Source organism: Pomacea canaliculata, linkage group LG1, assembly GCF_003073045.1.
Source record: "Pomacea canaliculata isolate SZHN2017 linkage group LG1, ASM307304v1, whole genome shotgun sequence".
Taxonomy (NCBI): Eukaryota; Metazoa; Mollusca; class Gastropoda; order Architaenioglossa; family Ampullariidae; genus Pomacea; species Pomacea canaliculata.
This window is the reverse complement of record NC_037590.1, coordinates 15,488,964-15,513,713: the sequence shown is the minus strand read 5'-3', so window position 1 is coordinate 15,513,713 and position 24,750 is coordinate 15,488,964. Positions and strand designations below refer to the sequence as shown.

General features: G+C 44.9%; 1 protein-coding gene across 1 annotated transcript in view; it reads left to right on the top strand.

The window, feature by feature from the left end:
- Positions 1 to 1,400: 1,400 nt before the first annotated feature.
- The window catches only part of LOC112561120 (epidermal growth factor receptor-like), a 96,748-nt gene continuing 73,398 nt past the window's right edge, over positions 1,401 to 24,750 (top strand). Inside the window, 1 exon segment of the mRNA XM_025233412.1 lies at positions 1,401 to 1,878. Within this exon segment, the coding sequence (XP_025089197.1) occupies positions 1,779 to 1,878 (100 nt within the window). The 5' untranslated portion in view covers positions 1,401 to 1,778.

Sequence of the window (24,750 nt, the reverse complement as noted above, 5' to 3'; positions counted from 1 at the left end):
TCATTGCTTTCCATCACAAACCACCACCACAGACCGTGTACTGACTCCACAGAATGTCCGGTTGTTGTTCCCTAACGCACGTCCCTGCTTTTCAAATATATGAAAACTAACTGGATAACTGCATCTGAACAACAAAACGGTTGAGTGATTCTGACACAAATTGCCCATCAACAATAATAAACTAAAAAATTCAGCCTTTATGGTAAGCAATAGAACATGAACAAATGAAAGGGAGATGTTAAAAGCCTGCTACTGCGGAGGAGAATCTGATTCTACATAAGAGACCGGACTCGCTCGCCCAGGTCCCCAGTGTACAGACCAGACACATAAAACAGTTTTTTATTCTTGCGAGAGACAGACAGACAAGTAGAAAGACGGATGGAGAGACAAGCATGGAAGAAGAAAGGGAACAAAGGTAGTCTTTAATATTATACGAGGATGTCCGTCCTTCTTTCTATTAACTTGCCGACCGTCTGCTGCTCTGGCACCACCAAACCGTTAGACCAGACCCAGCAGCCGGACTGAGTGGTTCAGCATGACAACAACCTTACATCTGTGTGTATGTACCGTGTCTACGAGTGATGTGTGTGTGTGAGGGCCGGCGTGAAATGTGGTCGTGGTAGTAACCCCCAAATATATCAGCGTTGGCTGTGTGTGTATTGAACAAAAACAAGAAAACAACATGGCCAGCTGTCATGCTTTGAAGACTGTCAGCTGTAAACCTCAAAATTAAAAAAATTCAACTAAGCTGTTACGCTCAGCAACTTGTACATAGAGACAGCTGCAGACCGACACTAGACGGACGAAGTAAGTATGTAAAGATGTCTGGGAAAAGTCTGGCAACAGGGAACGAACGGTCGGTGATCATGCAGACGGTCGTCGACGACTTAAGTGATCAATGGATGTCTCTGTTCCGTACAGTGGTCTCGACAAATTAGCAAACACTTTCATGGTTTTACTTATCTAAACTAGCGCAAATGTCGCAATGTCAGGTGTAGTATTTTTATATTATTTTGTTGTATTCCATTCTTCATGCTATATTATGTTTTGGATGGTAATTAATACTTTTAAAAAAACAAAGACTCACATCAGATGTTCGATTATCGTCCTAACCACTCACAGACAGAGATGTTTATCACACGAACAACTGTCTACCTAAAGTATACAGTCGGACAGGTATGCCCAGACATCCGTGCTTATGATAGACATACACAGTTATCCACACCTGACTAGATGTCACTGTCCTCCCCTCCCTCATCCCCCAAGTCCACAAACGCGCATCGAAACACGTCCCCTCCTCCTCTACAGAGGGAGGATGGATGGGAGGAGCCTTGGGGCCAGAAAGAGGGACGGAAGAAGAAGGAAAAAGCCCAGGTATATACGACTGATGGAGGAGACGGGAGGAGAAGAGACTGTCTTTAGTTTTTACAGGAGTTGTGAGCAATTATCCCGCACTGCCGGCCACAACACGCCAACCGTCGCTACAAGCGGTGTAGAGGTGTGTGCGGGAGTAGCGCGAAAAGGTGTTTATTTACTCGGCCGGGGCCCCGCGCACAGCGCGCGCTAATCAATTATTCATTGTGACGTACTTCCTGTGGAGGCCGCCAAGCGCGCCAGCCAAGCAGCGGAGCGGTGAGTGGCACAAGGCGAGTAGAGGCGAGAGGGAGTACACCTACACACGGAGAGCGGTATGAAGTTGCCGAAACACTGGGACTATTAAAACAAAACTTTTTCCAGGGGCTGACCACAAGTCGTGTCGGGTGAAGAGGACAGCCGCCATGGTGTACCCGGGGCTTGTGGGTTTGTGTGTCGTGCTGGTGTGTGTGTCCGGACTAAGTCGCTCACAGGAACACTTGGAGAGTTTGGAGAATGAGAAAGGTAAGTTCTTGTTTTGATCACACCTGTGGGAAGGGGATTGGGGTGGGTAATGGGAGGTGGAAGTTACTCGTAATGACGAACAGAAGGGAGAGATGGAGGGAGAGAGGAAGAGTTGGGGAGGGAGAGACAGATGTGATGGTATGCCCTCCTCGAATACCTGAAGCGTTTTCGCCTGTGCGTTGACTTGTTTACCTGTTGAGAGTGTACAAGCAGGTAGGGGACGCGTGGCTGTGCCACTAACACGAACAAGTGCAGTAAGTACTCCATACCACACCTTGCTTGACACCTGACAGGTAAACTCTTACACATGCCTTACGTCATCGACGTAAATATCTATTAATAGGTGCTTTCGGCATTCTCAAATATTATGTACCTTCATCACACACATATATTGGAAATGTTAATTTTTTTCTCTCTCACTCTTTCTCCCCCATCTCTCTCTCTCAGACCGAGTGTAACTTTTTAGCTCTCACATACTATGAATGTTTACGTTCTCGTTTCTCTCGCACACACTCACCAGGTAAAACCCGAGTATTGCACGCAGGGCCCGACTTTAAAAAAAAAAACTCGTGCCGTTTATCGGAGACACGGGACCAGCATAATTTGCATACCTGGTGATTCAGCACAGTTCTCGTGCCTCGCACCTCCGACAAAACTCGCGGCTTGCTCAGGTACGGCCTGCGACAGGCAGGTAGCCCCGCATACGGTACCTCCTGGCAATGAACTACAACCCCTCTCCCCTCCACACACACATACAAACACATGTTATAACATATTTAAACACACAAGTATCATTGCAACTAGCCCCACCCCTCCTGCAACTAGTCCATTAACCTGCAAATGTGATGAATGTTGATAACGGTCATAAAATAACAGTTTGAGTCAGTCCCGTGCCCCTGTGCCCTGTAAATAGGACCTGGGGAGATGGCAGCAAGGAGTTTTACGCACGCATACACATGGGTGTCAGGAAGAGGGGTTTACTTATCAAGGCTGAAGTAGTGTGGCAGCTATCAGATTGCCGCCACAGACGCGGTGCTGACCCCATAAAGTTTTGAACCAAGGGCAGGGTGAATGTCGGTCTTGGGACCCTTCTCCTTGCCCTCCCCACACCTACTCCACCTTCACCTCCACTCCCAACCATTACAAAGCCTTTCTCGCGCGCTTTCTATTCTTGATCAAGGGAGAGAAGTGAAATTGTTACTTTTACCTTTCACCTCTCGTCTCCTGACCTCTGTCCCCCTTCTGTCCCGTTAACTCTCCTTACCTGGGTCCACCGAAGTCGTTAACTCCATGTTACCTTGCAGGCCTTTTTGCTCAGCGCCAATGTGACGGCAGGAAAAAAATAAATAAAACACGCACACAAACGCACTCACGCTAAAAAAATTCGCGTGGTGTGTAGGGAGGGCTTAGTGTCACGGTAGGCTGTGACGTCAGGAAGTCTCACCTGTGGCAGCAGGTAATTACAAGTTTGAAGGTAGTATCACGAACAAAATTAGACTGCACCCTCCTTGCTTCATCGTAGTAAATCATGCAATAAAAATAAAGTAGTGTACAAAAATACACATACGTATGAGGCTATATTTAGCTGCTGGTATAAACACCTGTGAAGGCACGCCATCTAAAAGGCTGGTTGGTGTCGGAGGGAGGGAACAGCAGAGGAAGCCGGGGTGTTATCAAGACACGTGTAATAATCAGGCGATATTAATTAATTAAATGCATGTCCTGGGGTTGGCTGGCAGCGCTCTCGCTGTGTCACGTGCCACGCGTGATTTAACTATCCATAACCTGTCCATGACATGTCCGCCTGGCTTGCACGACAGGCCACCCTGCCTCATCCTGGGGGAACAAATCTCTTTTTGGTGCAAATACATAAACCTTGCTGTTTTTTTAAGACAGCGAACGTGGATTGTAAAAACAGTTCATGCATTATCCGAATTATTATCAGTGTTATTGCTGTTGAAGTGGTCGGAGTGAGAGAAAAGTGTGTGTCTATGGAAGGTTTGGCTTGTTACTGGAGGTCACTCTTCAGACCCTCAGGGAACCGTCGATAAACAAGAGTGAACAGTTGAGAAGGATTTTTGCTTGGTGGGAGGGGAGGGATGGGAGGGAATTGGAGCCACGTGAAAGCGCGCATCTTCTTTATAAACCAAAATAACCGATGTCTTGTTTGTGCACATGTCCCCTAGCTACACTCCACTGTTTGTTTTTCGCACTCCAGGGTTGGCTTCTGGCCGGCCCTTAGGATGATTGGATGGTGGTGACGAGGGATTAGGATGTTAAGACACACACACGAACACATGGACAAAGACATATTGAAAGCATGAGGTTTTAGGAATGAGAAGTGTCTTCATTCTCTCATTTCTTCTTTTCCAAATGGTTTGGCTCTCTATCAAGACACTTGTATACACAGATACACCCGTCAACTGTCATTGAAAGTGAGGGTAGGGACACAGTGGCTCTTGCTTCGTTACGTGTAGGTTATAACAGTCGAGGGTTGTATGAAGCAGTGAGTCTCCAGTCATGCCAGAAAAGCTCGGAACAAATACAACACCATGTGACTCGTAGCTGGGAAAGTTTTGCCGAGCTTTCACTTGAGAGCTGGTAGGTAATTGGGCGCTCTGTACAAACACTGATAAGGAGTTGCACGCTGAACCTAAACAAACACAAATCTCAACAACAGTACAATTTGGAACACTCCTCGAAAGTAAGATTTTGCAGATGGCATACTTACTACAATAGACTACAGAATACTACAATAGACTACAGAAAGTGATATCGTTTCCTGTAGCTAGTACGAAAAAAATATTCTGAACAGCAAAAACAAAAATTATCCGAAATGAATTAAATTTTTAAAAGAAAAAAATTGAAATGAAGCTGTTGTTAAATCTTTTAAACCTTTTAATGGATGTCAGAGACAGATTGAGTCTTAACACTTGCTATCGGTGACCTCGCGTGTGACCCCGAAGGCGACCTGACGAAGACTGCGGCGGAGACACAGCGAGGTGATTACGTTCAAGTCCTCGGTGCTTGTACAGTGACTCACCCTCGCCTCGTGAAAGAGCTTCGACCCGCTGGGTCGATTCTACCCGCTGCACGACGGGTATCTCGCTCGCCTGCACCAGTTTGCAAGATGTCACTCGACCGTTCCTGGGCTTTGCCTTGGTGCTGGCACTTACATCCGCTCTTTCTTTTTCTCTCTCTCTCTCTCCCTCATCTTCATTATCGGCGGTGCACGGTAGAGTGGTTGAGGAAAGGACGGTGAGCACACGTCTAGAAAATTCACCGGAGAGAAAAGACAACTCGACGATGAGCTGAGGACGGGTGCGTCTTACGAGATCGTTACGCCATGAAAGTGGTGCCAGACTTCAAACCAACCGCTTTTCTTTGCTCCGAAAACTCTTTTATTCGCTTGGAGTCCATCCTAGACTTGAAGTCATGCATGCACATCCCCCATAGCACGCACGTACGTACAGAAAAACACACACACACAGACTCACGCACTTATCAACCCTTTCCATCCACTCTTCACGCTTTCTCATCCTCTTCTTACCTCCTCCATGTGAAGAATTCGGTTTTGACGAGCAGCTGGTTGAGAGGAGGCGCGTGCATGGCTAGCTGCAGGGCAGAAGAGGCAGAGGAATCCTGGCACGTGCGTGTGCACGCGAGCGCATTCTGTAGTCGTTTTGTCAAAGTTGTAGCAGACACTAACGTATGGTTTGACATGGATGTGTATCGTCGTCGGTGGCACTTCGTTTAGAGTCGTAAATACGATAACAGATTGGAGGGGAGGGGAGATGATGAATTATTTGTCACGTGTCGTGTCTTCCCCAGCATCGTAGGCGGCTTGTTAGTGTCTAATAAGCGATGTAACTGGCCTGCACCACGAATGCCTGTGGTTTTAAAAACTTTAAAAAAAGTAGTTTGGATTTGTCGTTCTTATCATCACTTGCTGACTGGCACGCCCACACTATACTCCCGTCTCGCACGTCAAGACCCTGGGATGCATTCATCTAAGCGCATGCGCCAGTCGTGTGTTTCCGGTCTCCTCTGGAAAAGATCCCACTCCCACTCCGCTGGATTTTTTCTTCCCCCATATTTTGTCTTTTGAGTGATGGACGTCTTTGCTGACTGATGTCTTCTTTTTTCTTGAAGAGATAGAGTCTGAAGGTATTGCAGCAATCCGTTAAGATGAAAAGAAAACCTTTGCTAACATTGGCAGCGCCCCCTAGTAACCATTCATTACTGTTCGCCCTTTTTATCGCAATTAAAGCGTTTTGTTAAATCTGTGAGTTTGCAACTGATTCACGCAAAAGACGAGGACAGATTTGTAAAATGTTTTCACCCGGAGCATGTGAAGCGGAATCAGATATCCTAGTAGTTACAGTGATATCATCCATGTGCACACTATGCGATACCCGTGTGACGATCTTTAATTCCCACCCACCGCCTCTACCCCAGTCGACCCACCTGTAAAACAGGATACCTGACTTTCACAGGTTGGGACAGAGGTAAGACCATCTGGGAGAGGAGATGGACACCTTCCTCATAGAATGTTCATTACCCAAACGACCGCAAGATCCCCCGATATTATTATTATTGTTTTGTCCACGGACACCATTGGTGCCACACAGCCTCCAGGCATCCCAAAACAAAAGTGTGGTATCGTCTACACGTCGACTCCTATCGTTCCACGCCATGTCGCCCATTGTTCCTCTGTGATGAGTGATGGGTTCGTGTGTACAGCAGTCGCATCGGTGTTGCGGGATAAAGGGTGGCTGCCCGGGTCACGACTGACGCGACCTACCCTACCTGGCTGCCAGATAATTGAAAGACCGGCGACCGGCATAGCGAACCCCTGCACCCAACCTTTGTGGCTGCAATGAATTGCATACGAGAGACTTGTTCCTCTATGAGATACCTTGGACTATGTCTGACATTACGGGTGCAGTGTAGTGGATACCCTTACCAGTCTGTGAAACGTTGACTAGGCATGGGAGTCGTTTCTTTATGGAATGCCATACTACCCCTTGCCTCTCACCCGTCCCTTTGTGAAGACAGACATTTAGCAAGTTTTATTTATTATTTTTTATTGATACATCAATCATGGACCTACGTGGCTAGCTGCATTGCAATATATTCTTACAAATGCGCTTAACAGAAACAGAAACATTATATTACCACAAATAGCAACAACGAGATATTATATTTCCACAAACATAAACTGAGTTATTATACTTACACAAACAGACACAATGAGATATTACACTTAGTCAAACAGAGAGATTATATTTCCACGAAGAAGAGCAGGAGAGTTTATGATAGTGGTTGTCTGTGAAACGTTTTGCAATTATCCAGAGACCTTTTATGAGGGCAAAACATTTGTGTAGATTGGTCACCAGCCTTTGACGGCCTGCGATTAGAGAAGTTTGAGTTTAAACAGTCTTGTTTACACAGCAATTCTTTCTGAAACTGTCGTTGAAAGTGACTTAACCCTTTTAGCACTGAGTTTTTGCAGAGAAAGATGTTGCTCCTTGAAGTCTCTCTGGCACATTACAACTTTCTCATTCTGCCAGCGGCTAACCTAGCTTGTGGCTTTGCTAATCGTGCTTAGCACTGTTTAGTGCAATGTTGCCGAGACATCAAGACATTCTGTCTGGAAATAATCATCTGAAGTCCTTTTTTTCTTTTTTTCTCTCTCTCCCCTCATCTTTTTCGCTTACTTCTTTTAAGGTAATCCATAAACACTATTTCAGATTCTAACTAGATTGGAGTTTGTTGACAAAGAGGGAATCGCACTGGGTTTTTTTTTCTGATTGTCGGCTTGGAAGAGTCAAGAGTGATTAAGTTTTAACAGGGGCTTGCTCCCATCCAACATCCTCCTACCATACGACAATGACAATAACTTTCTTTGCTTCCATCTTGTTTTGGTGTTTCTTTGGATGATTTCATGACTGCTCTCCTGTTGTTTACCTCGTAGTCTTTAGGTACAGTCCTTTTGGATATTTGTTTACCTCTATCATTTTCTCACGATCACACTCACACACACACTCTCTCCAGTCTGCCAATGTGCACATCAAATGACATGGGTTTTTTTTTCGTGTTTTGCGCCTTCCAAAGATACGTGTGCAAATCTCATTAACTCCTTCCTGAAAGAAATACTCGCCAAAAAGGAGATATTCACAAAGAGCAGACTCGTTTGGGAGAAGAGGGAGAGGTCGCTAAAGACGAACTGTTTTTATAAGACCGCATCTTAAGGTTGTCCCGAACCTTGGGTAAGAGGTTGCGAAACAAAATTTGACTAGCCTTTTTTTATCTTGTTTGCTTCGTTTGGAAAATCCATGAAGAGAGTTTTTGTGTTTCTCTGAGGCTGGTTGCTATCTCGACCCAATTATTTGGGTATCCAGCGTGCAGTCTCCCTTCTTCTCATAGCTCTGCTCCTCAGCACAGAACTTGCACCAACAGTAAAAATCTAGGGAGGAATAAAAATATTCTTCGCGTTTCCTTGGTTTTTTTTCATAGATATATATAAACAAATTTTGAGCGCACAGTGGCCAGGACGGTCGTCGCCATGTTCTCATTGTCACAAAAGTGACCATGATCCTGTTTTACAATCTTCTGCTAAGAGGTGACCGAGTCACTGACCTTCCTATTTCTCTGATGGGTGAAAGGTCAAGGTTTGTTGAACTCATCATTGCTATCATCGCACCGATTTTAATTTCACAAGGAGGAAGGTAATTTGATTCAAAAAAGTTGTTGCAGATAATCGAGCGAGTCTCTAAAAATTTGTCCTTATTCTTTACCAGTCATGTCAGGTAGTATAGCCATCATTCTAATCACTACCAAAAATTAAAAATAAATAAGTCAAGAAGTGCGAGGATACAGATTTTTTTACTACGCTGCGCAGTGAAACAGCAGTAATTAAAAACATGGACGATACCTAAAGGAGGCCAGAGATAACTTTCAGTAAATGACATGAGATAAACTCTGCTTGTGTTATTTTGTGTAAAGATGTCTTGATGTATTCATTTACATATGTCCTGAGTGTAATCGCTTGACTGCACTTTGTGTAAACTAATAGCTGCATAATGTTTTTTAAAAGATAGGAAGCCCAGGTGGTTGTGGACTGTACAGTCGGTGGTACTTGCGAGGAGTTGAGACCCACCAGAGACCCATTTCTGATCGGGTTGCACTTCCTTCTCAGTTTACTCTAAACATCGGTCTTTATCGCATTTACAACATATAGCAAGTGGCTGACATTTTGGGTGGTTTCCCTTTTTAAGGATAAGTTTATGTTTCTTGGTGGCAGAGAATGAATCCTTGTTCCACGACCAGTGATCCGTCCATTCTGTCTCATTCTCTGTGTGTGTGAGAGAGAGAAAGAAAGATTCTCCTTCCATTTTTCTCTAGGTTTCTGCCTCCCTTATTCTACATCTTGGACTCATGCAAAATTGCATGTGTAGAATTTACGCCTTTCCGAAAGGGAAAACCCGTGAGTTGTCTTGCTTCATCACTCTGTGCAAGGACAATAACATGATAACACATGGATGTAAGCCAACAGTAATAGCATCTGTATTCAGTGTTAGCAGAACTTGTGAATCACCGCAAGTGTAGTAGTAGGTAGCTACTGAAAACATACCCTGGAACTCGGCAAACAGGTCGAGGTGGCAATAGGGAGTGGGAAAAAAATCTGTTACAGAGTTCTGCGAGTCTGAAAGGCGCATTCCTGCAAGTGCCACCATTGATACTCAGCACGTGGAACTGGCGAACACCAAGAGACGGACCGACTTGCTTTGCCAGTTGGCACTGTAGTCTATAGCAACGGAATTTGGCTGATCTGGTGCCAGAATCACTGAATGGTTCCTGGAACCAAAACACAAGGATGGAGAGGAGGAGGAGGAGGAGATAATTCGAAGTTTATGCTTCACGAGGAAAGAAGGTGTGGTGGGTTTAATGTAAGTTCACAGTCACTTTATTTTAATCTCACTTTTTTAAACATTGTCAGTGTCATTCCAAGCCCATCCCAAACATTTCTAACATTCAGGGGGAAAAAAGAATCTCGATCGCTTCTAGAAAAAAAACAACAAGCACTAGCTGTCAGCACAGATGGTAGGTGTTTCCAGAACGAGCAGGAGGGATCCCACTCCCTCACACGTTGGCAGACGAAGAGTTTAAATATGAATGTAGCAACGTTTTGTGTCGGCGGACCGCGCGAGCTGAAGAGAAACCAATCTCAGGGAGGCATCGGGAGGTAGTAGTAGCATTCCCAGGGTTTTGAGGGAGGTAATGATCAGCCCACCAACAGTTGTTTACTTTTGTGGGCGGAGGCACCTGACAAGCTTGAAAGTCTTCTTGTTATTGTCATCATGACCATGCGTATGATAATCACGAGGACAGCGACTGAGTATTTAAATGAACCCCGTACCGTTGATGAAATAATTTTTATAATGGAAATCGCCAGCCAGTTCCTTTTTTCATGTTAATTTTACAGGATTTAAACACTCAAAATGCAAGTCTCGGTCCTATTGTAATGCAATATGTTTAGAAAATGGTTTCTTTGTGTTTTTAATCAGGAAAGTTTCAGAGGGTGTAAATAGCTTTATGTCGAGGGTAGGGAAGGGTTAAGGAGGGCTGTAAGAGTACAAAAGTGTACCTGTGTGAGTGCGTGCTGGTAGAGATGTACTGTCAAGCGTTTAAAACTAAAATTGCACTTTTTCCCCAGTAAGTAGTGCACAGTGACGTAGTAGATCGGTTGGTGCTGTTGCCCGGGGCCCTGACAATAATCAAAGGGAGATGTTGACCTGCTGTGGCTGCTTGGACTTGAATGACGGTCAAAGCTTTGTGGACCGTGTCACCGTTGCCAGTCGCAAACATTGTCAAAGCATTGCTCAGCGGAGCGTGACGACTAGTGCAGGTGATTGCCTGAACAAAAAGGTTTGGAAGAAAGATGTTTGTGGAAGGAACACGCTTCTGTTGACTCGCTGACCTGACCTCTTGTAGTCACGGTGAACAGAGTTTCTGAACTCTCACATGTTTATCCCCACAGGAGGGCAATGCTGCATACACTGCACGTTCATCATTTCTTCTCATTTACCTCCTTGACGTTGCTAAGCGGATTTAGCCTCGTTCCCGAAAGGATTTCACCCCCTGTGGGATTGAGCGGTTGCAACTTCCACTCGCGCATGCTTTGAGCCTGTCGTCTGAATGCCAATAACTTGACGCCGATTCAGTTGTAGCAACAGCTAAACTTTGTTTTCCTTTGGAGCAAATTAAAAAAATCTGAATTCATTTGTGGCAGGTATTTACTCGGTAAACGGTACTACCTGGTTTTAACTTGTAAATAGTCACGCCGCTTTTTTTAAACTTCCAAATATAGCTCTGATTTGATTTAATGTACAGAACTTTATTTTAAAAGTTAAATTGAAAGAAAACGTAGATATTTACAGCTCATAAGTTCGGTCAGTCTACAACAAAAAGCACAAAAACAAAACAACAAAAGCAAGCGTGGTTGGTCTCCCGAAATAACGCTGGGTCCTACTGGATCACGTGACGCTGGAGTCAGCAGTCCATTAGCAATATCAGTACGTGGTTCCCTGAAGGCTTTCAAACAGGGCGTACACCAATCAGTGGCACGGAGCGAGGTAATCTTCAGTTTGTTTGTTGGCCAAAAGCCAGTTCTGAAGACATTTCGCGGTGATTTCTAATTACCGTCCTTTGACAGAAGGGGACAATCTCGGAAGTTCAAGCGAAGGATTCGTTGGCTGAATACGTCTTGCAGCTTGGGTCTTGATTGGTCGACTCTTTGATGTGCCAGTTGGACGTTTCCGTGATGTCCTCTGCGTGATGTTGTCGCCATATCTCAGCCGGAGGAGACTTTATGTCCAGCTTTCGTTGCTGTACCTTTCTGATTCTCTCAAAGCCTGTCCTTGGCTTCCTGGAAATTTTTTTCCCTTGAAACTGATCTCGTCCACGTCTTCGAACCTCACAACCTTCTTAAGAAGTCGTCATTGAGGTACATCTAGTCTAGATTCTCTCCAATCTTTTTCCTGAAATTGGCAGGATGCTAGTCATTTGTTGTCGGTCGTTTCTCTTGAAAGAAAGATTCCTGCTTGTAATGTTGCCAAAGTTATCACCTCTACTAGCGTGGATAGGAACTGTTCTTTATCATCGCTGGTCCTGGTTGACGCTTTGTTTTTACACACAATAAACATATCTCCTACCTCGATGTCATGGGCGAGAAAAGGGATGGACTAGAAGCGAAAAGTAATCTGGACTTTTGATGAGTGTGTTTTCTTTATCATTCTCGACTCTATGAACTTTACACCAGGCGATGTCGAAGGCGTAGAGCTTTTTGTCAGCGCTGTGCTGTGCCGCACGTACCTAATAAGGTGACGTCAGAGACACAGGTGATAATCCAGGTTAATTAGAAAACTAAAATAAAAAAGTTGCTGAACACGGCATACAGTTAGCTGAGAAGACAGCAAACAAATAGTCTGCGTTCGCCCTCCTTTTCCACAAACGAAACCTGCCCTCGTAGGAGGTAATAAATAGAATCTCAGTGTTGTAATTGAACCTTGCGTTTGTTTGTTTTGTTTTGTTTTTTTCCCCCTTCATGTCTGACTTCAGCAAAGCGTTCTCTGGACTTAGTTCCAGTCGTTGATGTCTCGCCTGACCAAAGTCCCACCACGTGCACCACTGTAACCTCCCCGCCACAGACTCCCAGACTGACGCGGCACCCTCACTCCGCCAAGCGGCGCGTGGCAATCCTGGTGGACGGAGAGGTGCATTCAGGGGAGAGCACCGCCACATTCGTCACGTGCCGTGCGTCATCTCTTACTACGGGGCTACGTGACTACGTACCTCCCCCTTCCCCCCAAGGTTCCAGTGCCTCCGTCCTCTCCTCCTCCGACGCGTGGGCGGGGAAGGGGGAAACCCTCGGATGGTGTGTAAAGAGGGTGGCGGTGGGGGGTACTAAGGAGAGAGAAGAATGGGTCTGGAACTGCGCACTTTGGATGAGTGTGTGTCTCCATGTTACAAACATGGCTCTTCGTGGGAGGGGGAGGTATGAGGATGTGTAAAGAACTTTATTTGTTGCAAATACGGGTCACAATGATAATGTGTTAAGTAGATAAGTCAATCGTGGTAAATTATGCCTACAAGGCGAACTTCTCTTTATTTCTATATTTATGCCAACACATGTTAGAGATGAAGGTAATATGTTTACGTGTGAATGATGGAGGAAGGACATGACAAACGTGGTGGTTCCAAGATGAATCAATACTGGTAAAGATGTATGTGGTCGGCTTAGGCTAAAGACGAGGAGAGATACAACTTAAAAGTTCCCTTGCTAGGCGTCGTTACATCGACTAACCGATTTGTGCAGTTGCCATAGTTTCCGTGGCTTAGTTCGAACGCTTTCAGTTACAGAAAGTGTTCAAGGCGCTGGTAATACCTGGAGAGAATGAAGACTATGAGTGAGATTCGCCTGTTGTGGACGAAGGAACGGGAAAGAATAGATGATAAAATGTCGATCCCTAACCCTCCATCTTAAAAGAATAAAACGATGAGGTTGCAGGTACACATTGACGACATCGTTGACTTGCTCCACAGTGTGTGTGTAAGAGGTTGTACATAGAGCATCGTGTCTGGTTCTGCCAGCAAGGACGGGGATGTGGAGCACGATAAGCAGACATTTTGTCAATAGAAGAGACCTAGGGATGGGGAGGAAGGCTGTTGATGTGCCGCACAGCTGCTTGTCGCTTCTAGTGACGACTGACTTCTCGTCAGTGAGATGCTGACAGACAACTTTTTTCCAGCGTGCTCGACTTTCATTCAGCCTGCACTTGTGTCCCGTGGCTGAGCAGGGGGCTGCAGGAGGCAGAGATACCCCCCACACCTTTGCTTTTATTTCCCATCCTTTATCCTTCTTCCCACTCATCCACTCCCCCTTTCTCTCTTGCTCATTTTTTTTTTTTTTTTGTTACTTTAAATCGTGTTTAATCTTCTTCTGGACACGGGGTTATTCATCAACACTGCCTAACACACACTTTCATTTGTGTACAGCTAAGTAAAAAAAAAATTAATCTATAATTTTTTTGGTCTCCATCTAGGAAGGGGAGAAAACGTTAGAAAAGAATAATCTCGAATTCCACTTCAGGCCAGCCAAGCCAATGAAAAAGCAAATGTATTGGGTGAGCATGTCTAGACAGACATCCCTGTTTTTTCGGATGTTTTCTTTTTTCTTATTAAAACGTATGTGGGTAGGTGAGGGTAGTGTGGCAATGGAGTTGTTGTCTAAACGATGTGTAGAAGAGGATGTAGCATATGCAGGGATGCAATTTCCCGACTGTTTATCAGCCTACCTTTTGTTCTCTGTTCAGTGTCGTGACCGACATTTGTGACCGACATTTCAGCGCTAATGAGCTACGTCACGTAATTAACGGCAACACATTTTATGCAAATTAACCGTGACCCGTTAGACCGTAACGGAGAAACAGACAGGTTATGTAGCATCACTTGCAGAAACTGGATAAAATGGAAACACGGAAAATCTCGATCTGTGTCGATGGAAGTGTTGTGTCAAGATTATATCTTTGAGTGAGTAAACATTAACCCTGAGGTACATGCAAGCAGCTGTATTCTTACTCCAGGACTGAGCCTTGAGACCTACTGCGTGGTGGGTTGTATGTAACAATCCTGTATACTTATATAAGATGGCGAACATGTTTTGTGTTAGCATTCTTGCCTATTTGACAGTAGACACAGCTGGAGAGTTAGTCTGGCCTGGAGTTTCGAGGCAACCTGATTCGATTCAACAATTTGCCAATTCCACTGCAGCAGTACAGTCGATTCGACCAAATCATCATCTGCGATAATTCGACCGTGAAATGAGTCAATTTTAATATTCTCTTTCTCGTCCTTGGTTGATGCGCATTGATCTTGCTCTGTGTGTGAGAGAGAGAGATAGTATTTTTCATTTGATAACAACGGTGACTGACTTAAGTTCATCACATGACTAATTTGTATAGAGAAAAAGTTCTGTTTTGTGTACATACAACGAGTCTGTCATTACACTGAATGGTAACTTCTGTGGAGGAATCGACTCGTGCATGGTCGAATCAGAAAACTGTAGAATCGATGGTTGACCTTTGGAACTGAAGTATAGTATATTATATATAAAATAAAATAACGATTTGAAGAACGTCATTTCCGTGACTTCAACACAGGGTGGGAACATCTTGGTCCCAGACGACTGGACAGCTTTAAAAAAAAAATTGTTTTCTGTCAAAAATTGCTTCCTTGATTGCTTTTGTTGACAACACTGGTGAACCTCCTTCTCCGAAAAGCAAAGAAACATTTGAAAATACAAGACAGCGAAAGTGCTGTTAGTGATCTTTGACCTTGTCCTTGGCCTTGTCGGGAGGTTGCCGAGGCTGCAGGGCATCCAGACCTGGTGGTAAGCAGCTTGACGTACGATGCGTGAAGTGTAGAGTGTGGCATCCAGAAACAGTCGCCTGCCAGTCAACCGGATCGACCCCCCTCGGCGTCCGTGGACAGGCAGGGCTGGGCGGGAAGACCGCCATGGTTGACGGCAAATCTCCCCCCTGCTCTCCGACATGCTGTGGAAACAGAATGCATCCAGGCTAGACCGAACACAGAGGTTTTATGACCATGTCGGTGGTTCGTCCAATAAAGGTCACATTTTAAGAACATGCCATTCTTCGCATTGACCCCCTGCCCTCAGCCCTTCCTAGCGAATTTTGAATTTATATTCACGGACATCGGCAGCTTACCCATAGGTAGTTTTGCCCTAACTTGGGAGGGAACCAACTGGTTAACAAACAAGGCAAAATCACTGAAACACTAAAGAGATGGACGGACCTAACCAACTGATGTAATGGGAAGTCTCTATGAAGGGGTCAGAGCGAGGGTGAACCTTACAACTAAAGCATTATTAACTCATTTTTTATTCAGAAAAGAAAAGCTATACGAAGTCGATTTCAAAGTTCATTTTTTTAATAAATGGCATTTTGCTACTCTCACTGAAAACAGTATCTACCTAACAGTTCAGTACCATTATGACTGTCAAGTTTATTTGTGAGGTCTAGAAAATTCAGGTTTTGTCTCGGTTGGTCCAAACCAGAGGTTAGACTAACCGAGGCCGAACAAAACATTCACATGGCTCAGTCGAGAGACCTATTCATCTGGCTGAACAAATGACCATCTGGTCTGTCTCCTTGATATCCTTTCTTGGTCGGAAGTGATCGAGACGGGACCGCCCTTGCATAATGGAGTCATCAACACCCGAAGCATAGTGTCCGCGTTTGGGATGGAAAAAAAAAAACAGGACAGAGACCGCGATATGTAATAATAGCTTGTCCTAGATGCATACAAAAAAGTTGTGCGTATCGCTGTTTGAAGTGTAGACACCGTAAGCCAGTGAAGCACACACACACAGACCTGTTGGTCGACTCGGCTCCCAGGTCGACGTGAACCACTCTCCACCGCGGTGCACTCACGGTATGCTTCTCGTGAACTCTAACCTTGTATCCGTCATAGCTCAGATGGACATCGTGACATTCTGTTCTCCTACCTTCTTGTTTAGCTGCCCCTGCGCCTTTCTGAGAAAATCAAGTTCGAGAAAACACACCTTTCTAATTAAGGACCTGTTAAATGCCACAGGTGTTGTGACGAGGACAGGTACACTGACAGAAGGGGGGACGTGCACAGGTGAGATAAGAAACGACCACAACTTTTTTCCCCCTCAGCTGCGCTTACCTAGCCACATTCTTTACCCCTTTTCGCCTCTTCAACCCCCTTCTAGTCATGGCTGATTCCCACCTACCGACCTCCTTTCCAGCGGCGGAGGTTTTACGATCAGGTGGTAGTAGCCACTAAGGTGTCACCTCGTACCGCGGGGGTCAAGGTATTCAGAAGTTGAAAAGATCCGCGGTGCCCGCGGCGTCTGTACCCGGGGGCTCTTCCTTTTGTCACAGACGTGAACGCTTGGCTTGACAGGTTGAGGTTGGTGTGGTGTTAGTAGAGATTGGCTTGGGCTGTCCTTTTGTACACACGGAGGGGAGCGGGGAGGTGTGTGTGTAAACGGTCGTGTCAGAACTTGCGAGTCAGGGGAAAAAAAAGCAAAGCTTCCTTGCTTGTGTGTAGTTGCCAGCACAAAATTAAGTGACATATGACAGAGTATTTAAGATTTATAAACCATGTGTTCCACCGAGAGTGCTTGAGTGTGTGAGTGTAGAAAAAAGGGGGGTAGGTTTCTTTAAAAAAAAAAAAAAAAGGCAGTGAGGACTGTGAAAACCGCAGGATGACTTTAAGGTTTTTTTTGCCCTCGTCTCTTTTCTTTCCACTTATCTAACATGCGATAAGCTGATAACAGAGTCTGTGATCAGTTACCTGTAGGTGAGGATCAGCTGATAAACGTGGTCTGTAAAGTGTGTGTATGGAGGTGAGGTGAGGGGATCAAGGTGTGCTGGGACGCGGTGGGCTCGTCAACACCGTTGTGTCGTACCGCGCGGTGCATTGTGGAGTGGCTCGAGCGAGGAGGAAGCCATTCCTGGGGGGAGGGGGGGGGGAGAGGAAATATGGGGGGGGGGCTGTCGTACCGGGCGGAGCATTGTGGGACGACTCGTGCAAGTCCTTACTTTACCCCTCCCTTGGCTATGGAAACCGAGAGAGAGAGAGCAAACACAGACAGGCGAGAGAGAGGCTCGCTCACTGTTTACACGACCCACAGCCAAGTCATAGGTGCTTGTGCTTCTCCATAGTGTTGGAGGGTAGAGGGGGTGAGACCTTGACACTGACCCCCCTCCCTCACTACCATCTACGTCGACTACTTGACACTGACTCCCATCACCGCCATCTACGAGGACTACTCGACACCATGCCCTCATCACTTTTAATCAGATTGCATCTTGTTCGTATAGAAGGCTAGTCTGGTATGCATATGCACCTGCATTTTGTACCGTTAACTTCCACGAATACCTATACTGAGCATCCGCCAACTAGCGCACACAAAATTGCAAGCACATGCTGTGTTGGGCAATAATTTGTTTTGTTGTTGTTTTTGCTCCAACGCGCAAATCCAAGGAGTGATGTCATTGGTTATAATTCTTCGGGTTGTGACTTCAATATTATGCTCCAATATATCAACCAAACATAAATGTTATAAAGGTGTCAACAATTGGATTTGCTGACAGCAAACCTCGTGTGTGTGTGACTCTTATCCCCCAACCCACTCTTGTTTCGATAAAGTGTTCTGATTTTAGCGGTTTTCTCTCGTCTCTCCTCGATGACCACGAGCAGATGTTCCCTTCTGCACGAAGATATAAAAGTTACCCTAGTCTAATCTTGCTCGGCATAGACAGATCACGGACTAGATACCTGCGCACGCCCTAACAGGTAAACCAAGCAAATCCTTTTCAGACACCTTGCCCCTCCATGGCCGCGCATCTTTCAGTGTCAGTCACATGGCCGATCCAAGGAGCGCACACAAGGTGGCAGGGAGGACAAAGGGACAGGTCGGACTCCGAGAACAAACGGTCCAGTGTGTTACCTGTTTTCCTCACCTGTACTCGTTGAGCCGTGGTGGTAGTCACGTGACGTTTCTAACCGATGAAGCCGATAAGTGGGACTCGGTCCTTCTCCCTTCCCCATCCAACACCCGATAACGGACAAGATAAGTTGCGTTTAGCATGGACTACACGTGTTCTTTGTATCAAAATGCGACACATTCAGAGAATAAACAGCCGTCTTTCTTGATTAAATTTGATTTGATTTTGAAATCATGGGTTAAAAAGGGAAGTTTCTCTCTTCCTCCACAGGCAAGTAACGAGAGGGTGTGGTGGGAGGGAGAGCCGGAGTGAAAGGGACTTGTTTGGAAATTTGATCAAAGACCCATCGTACTCTTCCCGCACACAGATCCTGTTGCTAGACAGCAAAGTGCTGCAATTAAAAAAAAAAGCGAGGCTGTTTCTCGGGGCCATTATGTCGATGGTGTGAGATTGGGCAGCGACAATGGGCCTTCAGGCTACACGAGGCTTGGAAGCCAGATGTTACTTGCCCAACGCCTCCGCCTACTCGCAGACGCCAAGGAAAACTACAAGAACTTAGTTGTGGTCACGTGATGATGTCTACAGCATCGCACGCTCTGGAAATCTGCTGCAAGGTAGTGTGATGAAACAAGAGAGAATTAAAAAGCTCGGAGGATGTACTCAAAGCTTCTTGAAGACTCCATCCAACATTATTCTCCTTTCACCTCGAATCTGTTCGCAGATGGAACTGAAAAAAATGTCTTGAAGCCATCAGCACAAAGTTGCTTCATTTTAGTCTTCCATCTTTCTCTCTGTTCTTGTTTACTGACAGGTATCACGGGCGTGGTCTCTTTAATTTTGTTCTGTTTCCATCTTTTATTCTCTTTCTTATTTTCTTTCCCACTCACTTCCTGCCTGTGTGGATGTGGGAAGGCATGCACAAGCTGCTACTTTTGAAAAGGTGTGTTCGCCAAAGGTGCAAAGACATGTGTATCACGAACAGACATGACTGTGAAAAGAGGTAGACATACAGTCAAATCTCCCTACTATGCCACCTACCGGGACCGAGCAAAAGTGGCATAGTAGAGAGAGTGGCATAGTAGAGAGGGTTAGTAAAAACGGCTTTATTTGTTCAAGTTACCCGTCAGTCCAAAGCAGGGGTGGGCAATTAATTTTCCCAAGGGGCCGCATGAGAAATTGGGATGGTTTTAGAGGGCCGGACTAATATAGTTAACTCAGTTTTACCCAATACTGTATACATAGTATATATACTGGCGGGAGGGCCGGTCAGAGACAGGAGGCCTTTGCCCAGGTCTGGTCCAAAGCTCTCAAGAATCGTCGGCTTCGCTAGCTGTCTCCTCTCATTCTCCCCCTCACCTCTTCATCCCAACCACATCCGCGCACCTGCATCCTGTCGCTAGTCGACCCCTCACACCTTCCCTATGTCACGTGGCTGTACATTGCCAGCCTCCACCCTCCTATGTTCCATCCCACCTAACTGCGATGTCCCACACTACGTACAGTATAATAATCGAGCACTGCGCGGAATTTCACAACTTGTGTCTTTTAACAGTCACAAAAAAGTGGCATAGTAGGGAGAGTAGGGGTGGCATAGTAAATTTTTTTTTACATTGAATTTATAGTCGGGACCGAGCAAAAGTGGCATAATACCGAGAGTGGCATAGTAGAGAGGTGGCATAGTAGGGAGATTTGACTGTACTTTGAAATAATATGAAGGCTACGAAGGTTGACAGAATAGATAATTAATTCTGACAAAGGAGGCTGGCGCCGCAGTCAACCCGACATCGTGTGACTGCGCATGACGATCTCCTGATAGCGGAGAGGTCACATACAGCACACTCACTTGGGGTCAGGAGGCAAGGTGCTTCTGGTTGAATTTACGATGCTGTAAATATATTTTTTTAAAAAAGACGATTGCTCTAGCCTTTGGCGAAAAATGTATACATTTGTAAAGTACGAGTCCCCTAACTACCCTTTCTTTATATAGAAGTAGGACAGTTGATCATCTGCAATGTGTCTGCACCAGAAGCTCACCTGTCTCAGCGCGACACACTGATGGCGGGGAAAAAAAAACCAAGATGGAGAAGGAGATGGGATGAAATAAAATAAACGGTATGACGTATCCTGCCAGCAGCTTCAGCTTCCCTGTATCATGTAGCAGTCTCGTCTTCCCTATATCATGTACCAGCCTCGGCTTCATCTCACAATCTTGTATTTGTGATACAGTTTTTATGACTTCTCCTTAATGACATCGACGAACGACCTACTTGTCTCACCTCACCTTGTGCCGACTTGTCTGCACCGAGACACCACGAGATCGCAAGAAGTCCACCGGGTTGCCACGGATGCTTCAGAAAGTCGGTTAAGTCGGGTACAGCAGCGAACATCAGTGGCGCCTTGGGTACCTGGACGGGTGTGTGTGTGTCACGTAGAAATTTTACACAGAAACACTCCATAATGGCGTCTTCGCGGGATATTGATGCTTGCAAAAAAAGAACGGACCTGCACTTGTCGTCATCCAACTTTTCCAATATGGAGTCAAAGATTATCTCGAGTGAATCGTTAAACATAACAAATAAATATTTTTTTAAAAAGTAGACAAACACAAATCGAAAAAGGAAAACAGAAACTTTGCCATCTTTGCACAGGGGCTTTTAGAATCGATACGTAAATGTGTGTACCCTGTACATGATTGTCAAGTGCGATCGACCAATCATCGATCACCAATGCATCACGTGAGCCCCCATGGACGGCCCCAAGCGGGACGAACCAGAAAACATGACCGCGCCTCGCGTATCCGGTCTCCGAATCGATGTGTGGAATTGTTTTGCAAACGAGAACACGAGTGATGTGATTTAGATGAAAGAATGAGGCTGCTTTTTGGAAACAGTTGGTTTATTATTAAATCAAGATATTGTGTTGATATTTTTTATTGTTAAATCTTTAAAATTACCTTCTTTAAAGCTTTTTTGCAGTGTAAATAGTTTTTTAAATGAAATTTTCCAATAACGTCAGATAAATTTGTTTAAGCGAGGTTAGTTTATTATGTTTGGAAGTAAATTAATCTTGGAAGGGTGGTCATAAGGGAAGGGAAGAACACGACAGAATGCTATTACAGAGAAGGTTAGAGCTACCAATGTGGCTGTCACGTGACTTATTTCATTTTCCGTAGCTAGCGTCATCTTGCTGATTGCCTGCAGTTTTAATGAGTTGAAAAAACACCCGACTGATGGTTTGCCTCACTCTGGTATCAGCTACACGATCGATCTTGAAAACTTGTTTGAAAAGATGTTCGTTAGATATTCCGCTGAATGGGCAGACCCGTGATTACACGGACTTTCACCTTTCGATGCGAGGTGACTACTAAGCAGCTCAGTGGGGCAAATCCAGATGTTAGACGCCATCAACAATGGTAGATAGTCATCGTGTGTTGATTGCCCGAGTGCTGATCGGCTGCGGGGTTTTCTTCCTGTGCACGGCGACGCCAACACTTCACTGCAGTCTCTCTCTCTCTCCACGGGCGACATGCTCCGGTGGTTCCCAGGAGACCACGCGCACCCGGCGTAGCGGAGATGGTGGCGCTTTTGAAGTCCATCTCATCGCTGCGGAGAGACATTGAGCTAGAGGATATACTGCTTAACAATCGATTACAAATACCAGACGCTGCACGAAAAGAGTGTCCATTAGTGGAATTAAATCCATAGAAGCGAACCGGAAGTGATCCAATTGGACAGGAAAGGCAAAACGCACGCCAAGCATGTGCAATGCTGACTGGCAGAACAAGTAGATAAGGACGAAGAGGCAAGATCTGTTTTACAGAATCTGTATCTCTTTCTCTCCCCCTTTTTATTTAACTCGTTCTTCATTCCTCTTGTATTTTGCCTCTCTCTCTCTTTTGCACTTCTTGCCGAAGAAGAGGTTCACCATGACAAACAGAGAACGCATTTTTTTCTGAATCCATTGTGCTGTTGAAGCGCGACTGTTTCATATGAAATAATAAAGTAGTGATCTTAATACATAAATAAATATCGTTGTGAGTTATGACGATGTTTCAAAAGACTATTATAACAAAAGCTGATTTTTATTCATGAAAAAGTTAGAAAATAAGCTCTAATACGTTTTCTGGGGAAAAAAATTAATAAGCTTCGATCGTATTTTCAAGAAAACACTGCAATGGCAAAGAAACATTTTCATTTAATTTGATTGGCTATGAACCCAAGAGGCATTTTTCTCTAAACCAAAATATTCTGTAAGCATACTGTAAGTATTGCAGATCTTGGTTGTATATATTTATTGTTCTGGAAACAAGTAATTCATCAAGCGGAAAACCCAAGATGGCTCAGACTAATTGGTGCAGAGACCGTTAGTTGAAGTAGTCTTCAGGTCACAGCGACTTGGCGCCATCACAAAATAACAGAAAAGAAAGGTTTATGGGTCATTAAAAAGCACAGGGCTTCGGTGAGAAGCCAAAGTCAACGTAGATACAGAGACAGGGAGTAAAGGAGAGTTGGTCCCCTCAAACCAGTTAAGGGAAAAGGGACATCACTCTTATCGTGTACTGCTGAAAGTTTTTCCTTTTTTTTCCTTGCTTGTCCTATAAAGATAGAGCAACGACAATCTTTATTCGTCTGTTGACTATTCACAAACATGCATGACCCATCATTGGATGCCCACGTGACGCTAATCGCCCTTTGCTTTGTTCTTCCTTCCACTTTGTACAACAACGAACGAAGAAAATTTAGTGTGATGTTCGTATAGGAGAAACTACGTGTCTGTTTTAGCCTTAATACATGGAACTTTTGTTACTAATAACTACTTCTATTTTTGATCATTAAAGGGGAGCGATAAAATGACTCATTTCGCAATGTTTATGTATATGTTAGAAGGATGGAGCATCTCTGAATGCTACATTTACGTAAGTAATGGGCTACTTATCTAAGCGCTTTAACTCAGGCATGATAGCTAGAGAGTGATGGATTGTCGGTAGCCACAATGTGAATCTGAGGGCTTAATTTAGTGCGAGAATCAGTAAACGATAAGGCTTTGGAGATACGGTGACGAAGACCTATTACGGGCGGCAGAGAATAAACTAGAACACAAACGAGAAGTGATGAAACTGGGGATTTCCAGCAAGGTGTGGTGCATATGTCGGTCCTTAAAGCCTAACCCCACTGCAAAATTATTTTTAAACGATGGAATTTCATCTTCAAATCATGTGTTCGGGGAATCACCAGCATTTGAACATTGCAGTTCTCACCTGGCGTTTGATATTTTTTTTTCAGTGACGTCACAATCGGATTTAGGTCAATTAAAAAAAAAATTAAATGGTAACTCGCCAGCGACGTTAATATTGACTCTAGTTGGTCTTTAATAAAAGTCTTTACTATCTTAATTTTTTTTGTGAACGGAAATGAAAGAAACAGATAATGGCAAGGACGTCGATGAAAAACAAGAAACGGGATGATGAACCCGCTTCGCACCTGATACAGACTCGCTGTCACGTGACTCCTGTATTACGTTCCGCTGGGGCACTCGAAGCATTTATCCTTTTTATGCAGATTAGCAGTTTTGCTTCCGCTTGTAACCGTTTATTCATCTGAGGTCATCGAGCATTATTACTATATTATATTGTGGTGCATCGTGAAATAGAGTGTTTTTTTTTTAAAGTTTCGTTTTGTACCTCACGACGCAAATCCACGAACCTTGACCCTTCACTGTCAAATAGTTTCCACGTCAGCAAGCGTCAGGAGAATTCAGCCCAAGGACACCCAGCATTCTCACACGCGAAAGATGTGAATCATAAAACTGTCATAGGGCTACACCGCCGTCTGCTGCTGGACCCATCCAGTCACAGCAACCTTCTCACAGAGTCTGTGGTCAAGCTGTAGTCAGGTTTACGACCCTTCCCCCCAGCACACACAATCACACATATATATCTATATTCGCATTTATATCTCTGCTGTTTATTTTAGATGAAACCACCTCCAATCTCTTACACGTATTTTTGAATGGGGTACCACATATTGTCAGATTTCCTAACATTCCATCCAGGGCCATGTTTGGGGAGTAAGCCCCAAACTTTCTTTACGTCCCTTGGCCTGCTAATCAAAACAGCATCCATCGAGATGGATTGACACTTGCGGAGTACTAGCACGTGGGCGACAAAGTAACAGAAACGGGGCGTGCTGTTCACTCGTGGCTAAATTTGATATTCGTTACGTAGGCGCATGCTTGTGTCGAAAACAGCCGTGGAGGGCATTAAATATTCACTTGTACCCCACTATAAATAGAAATACCCACCTCCAGA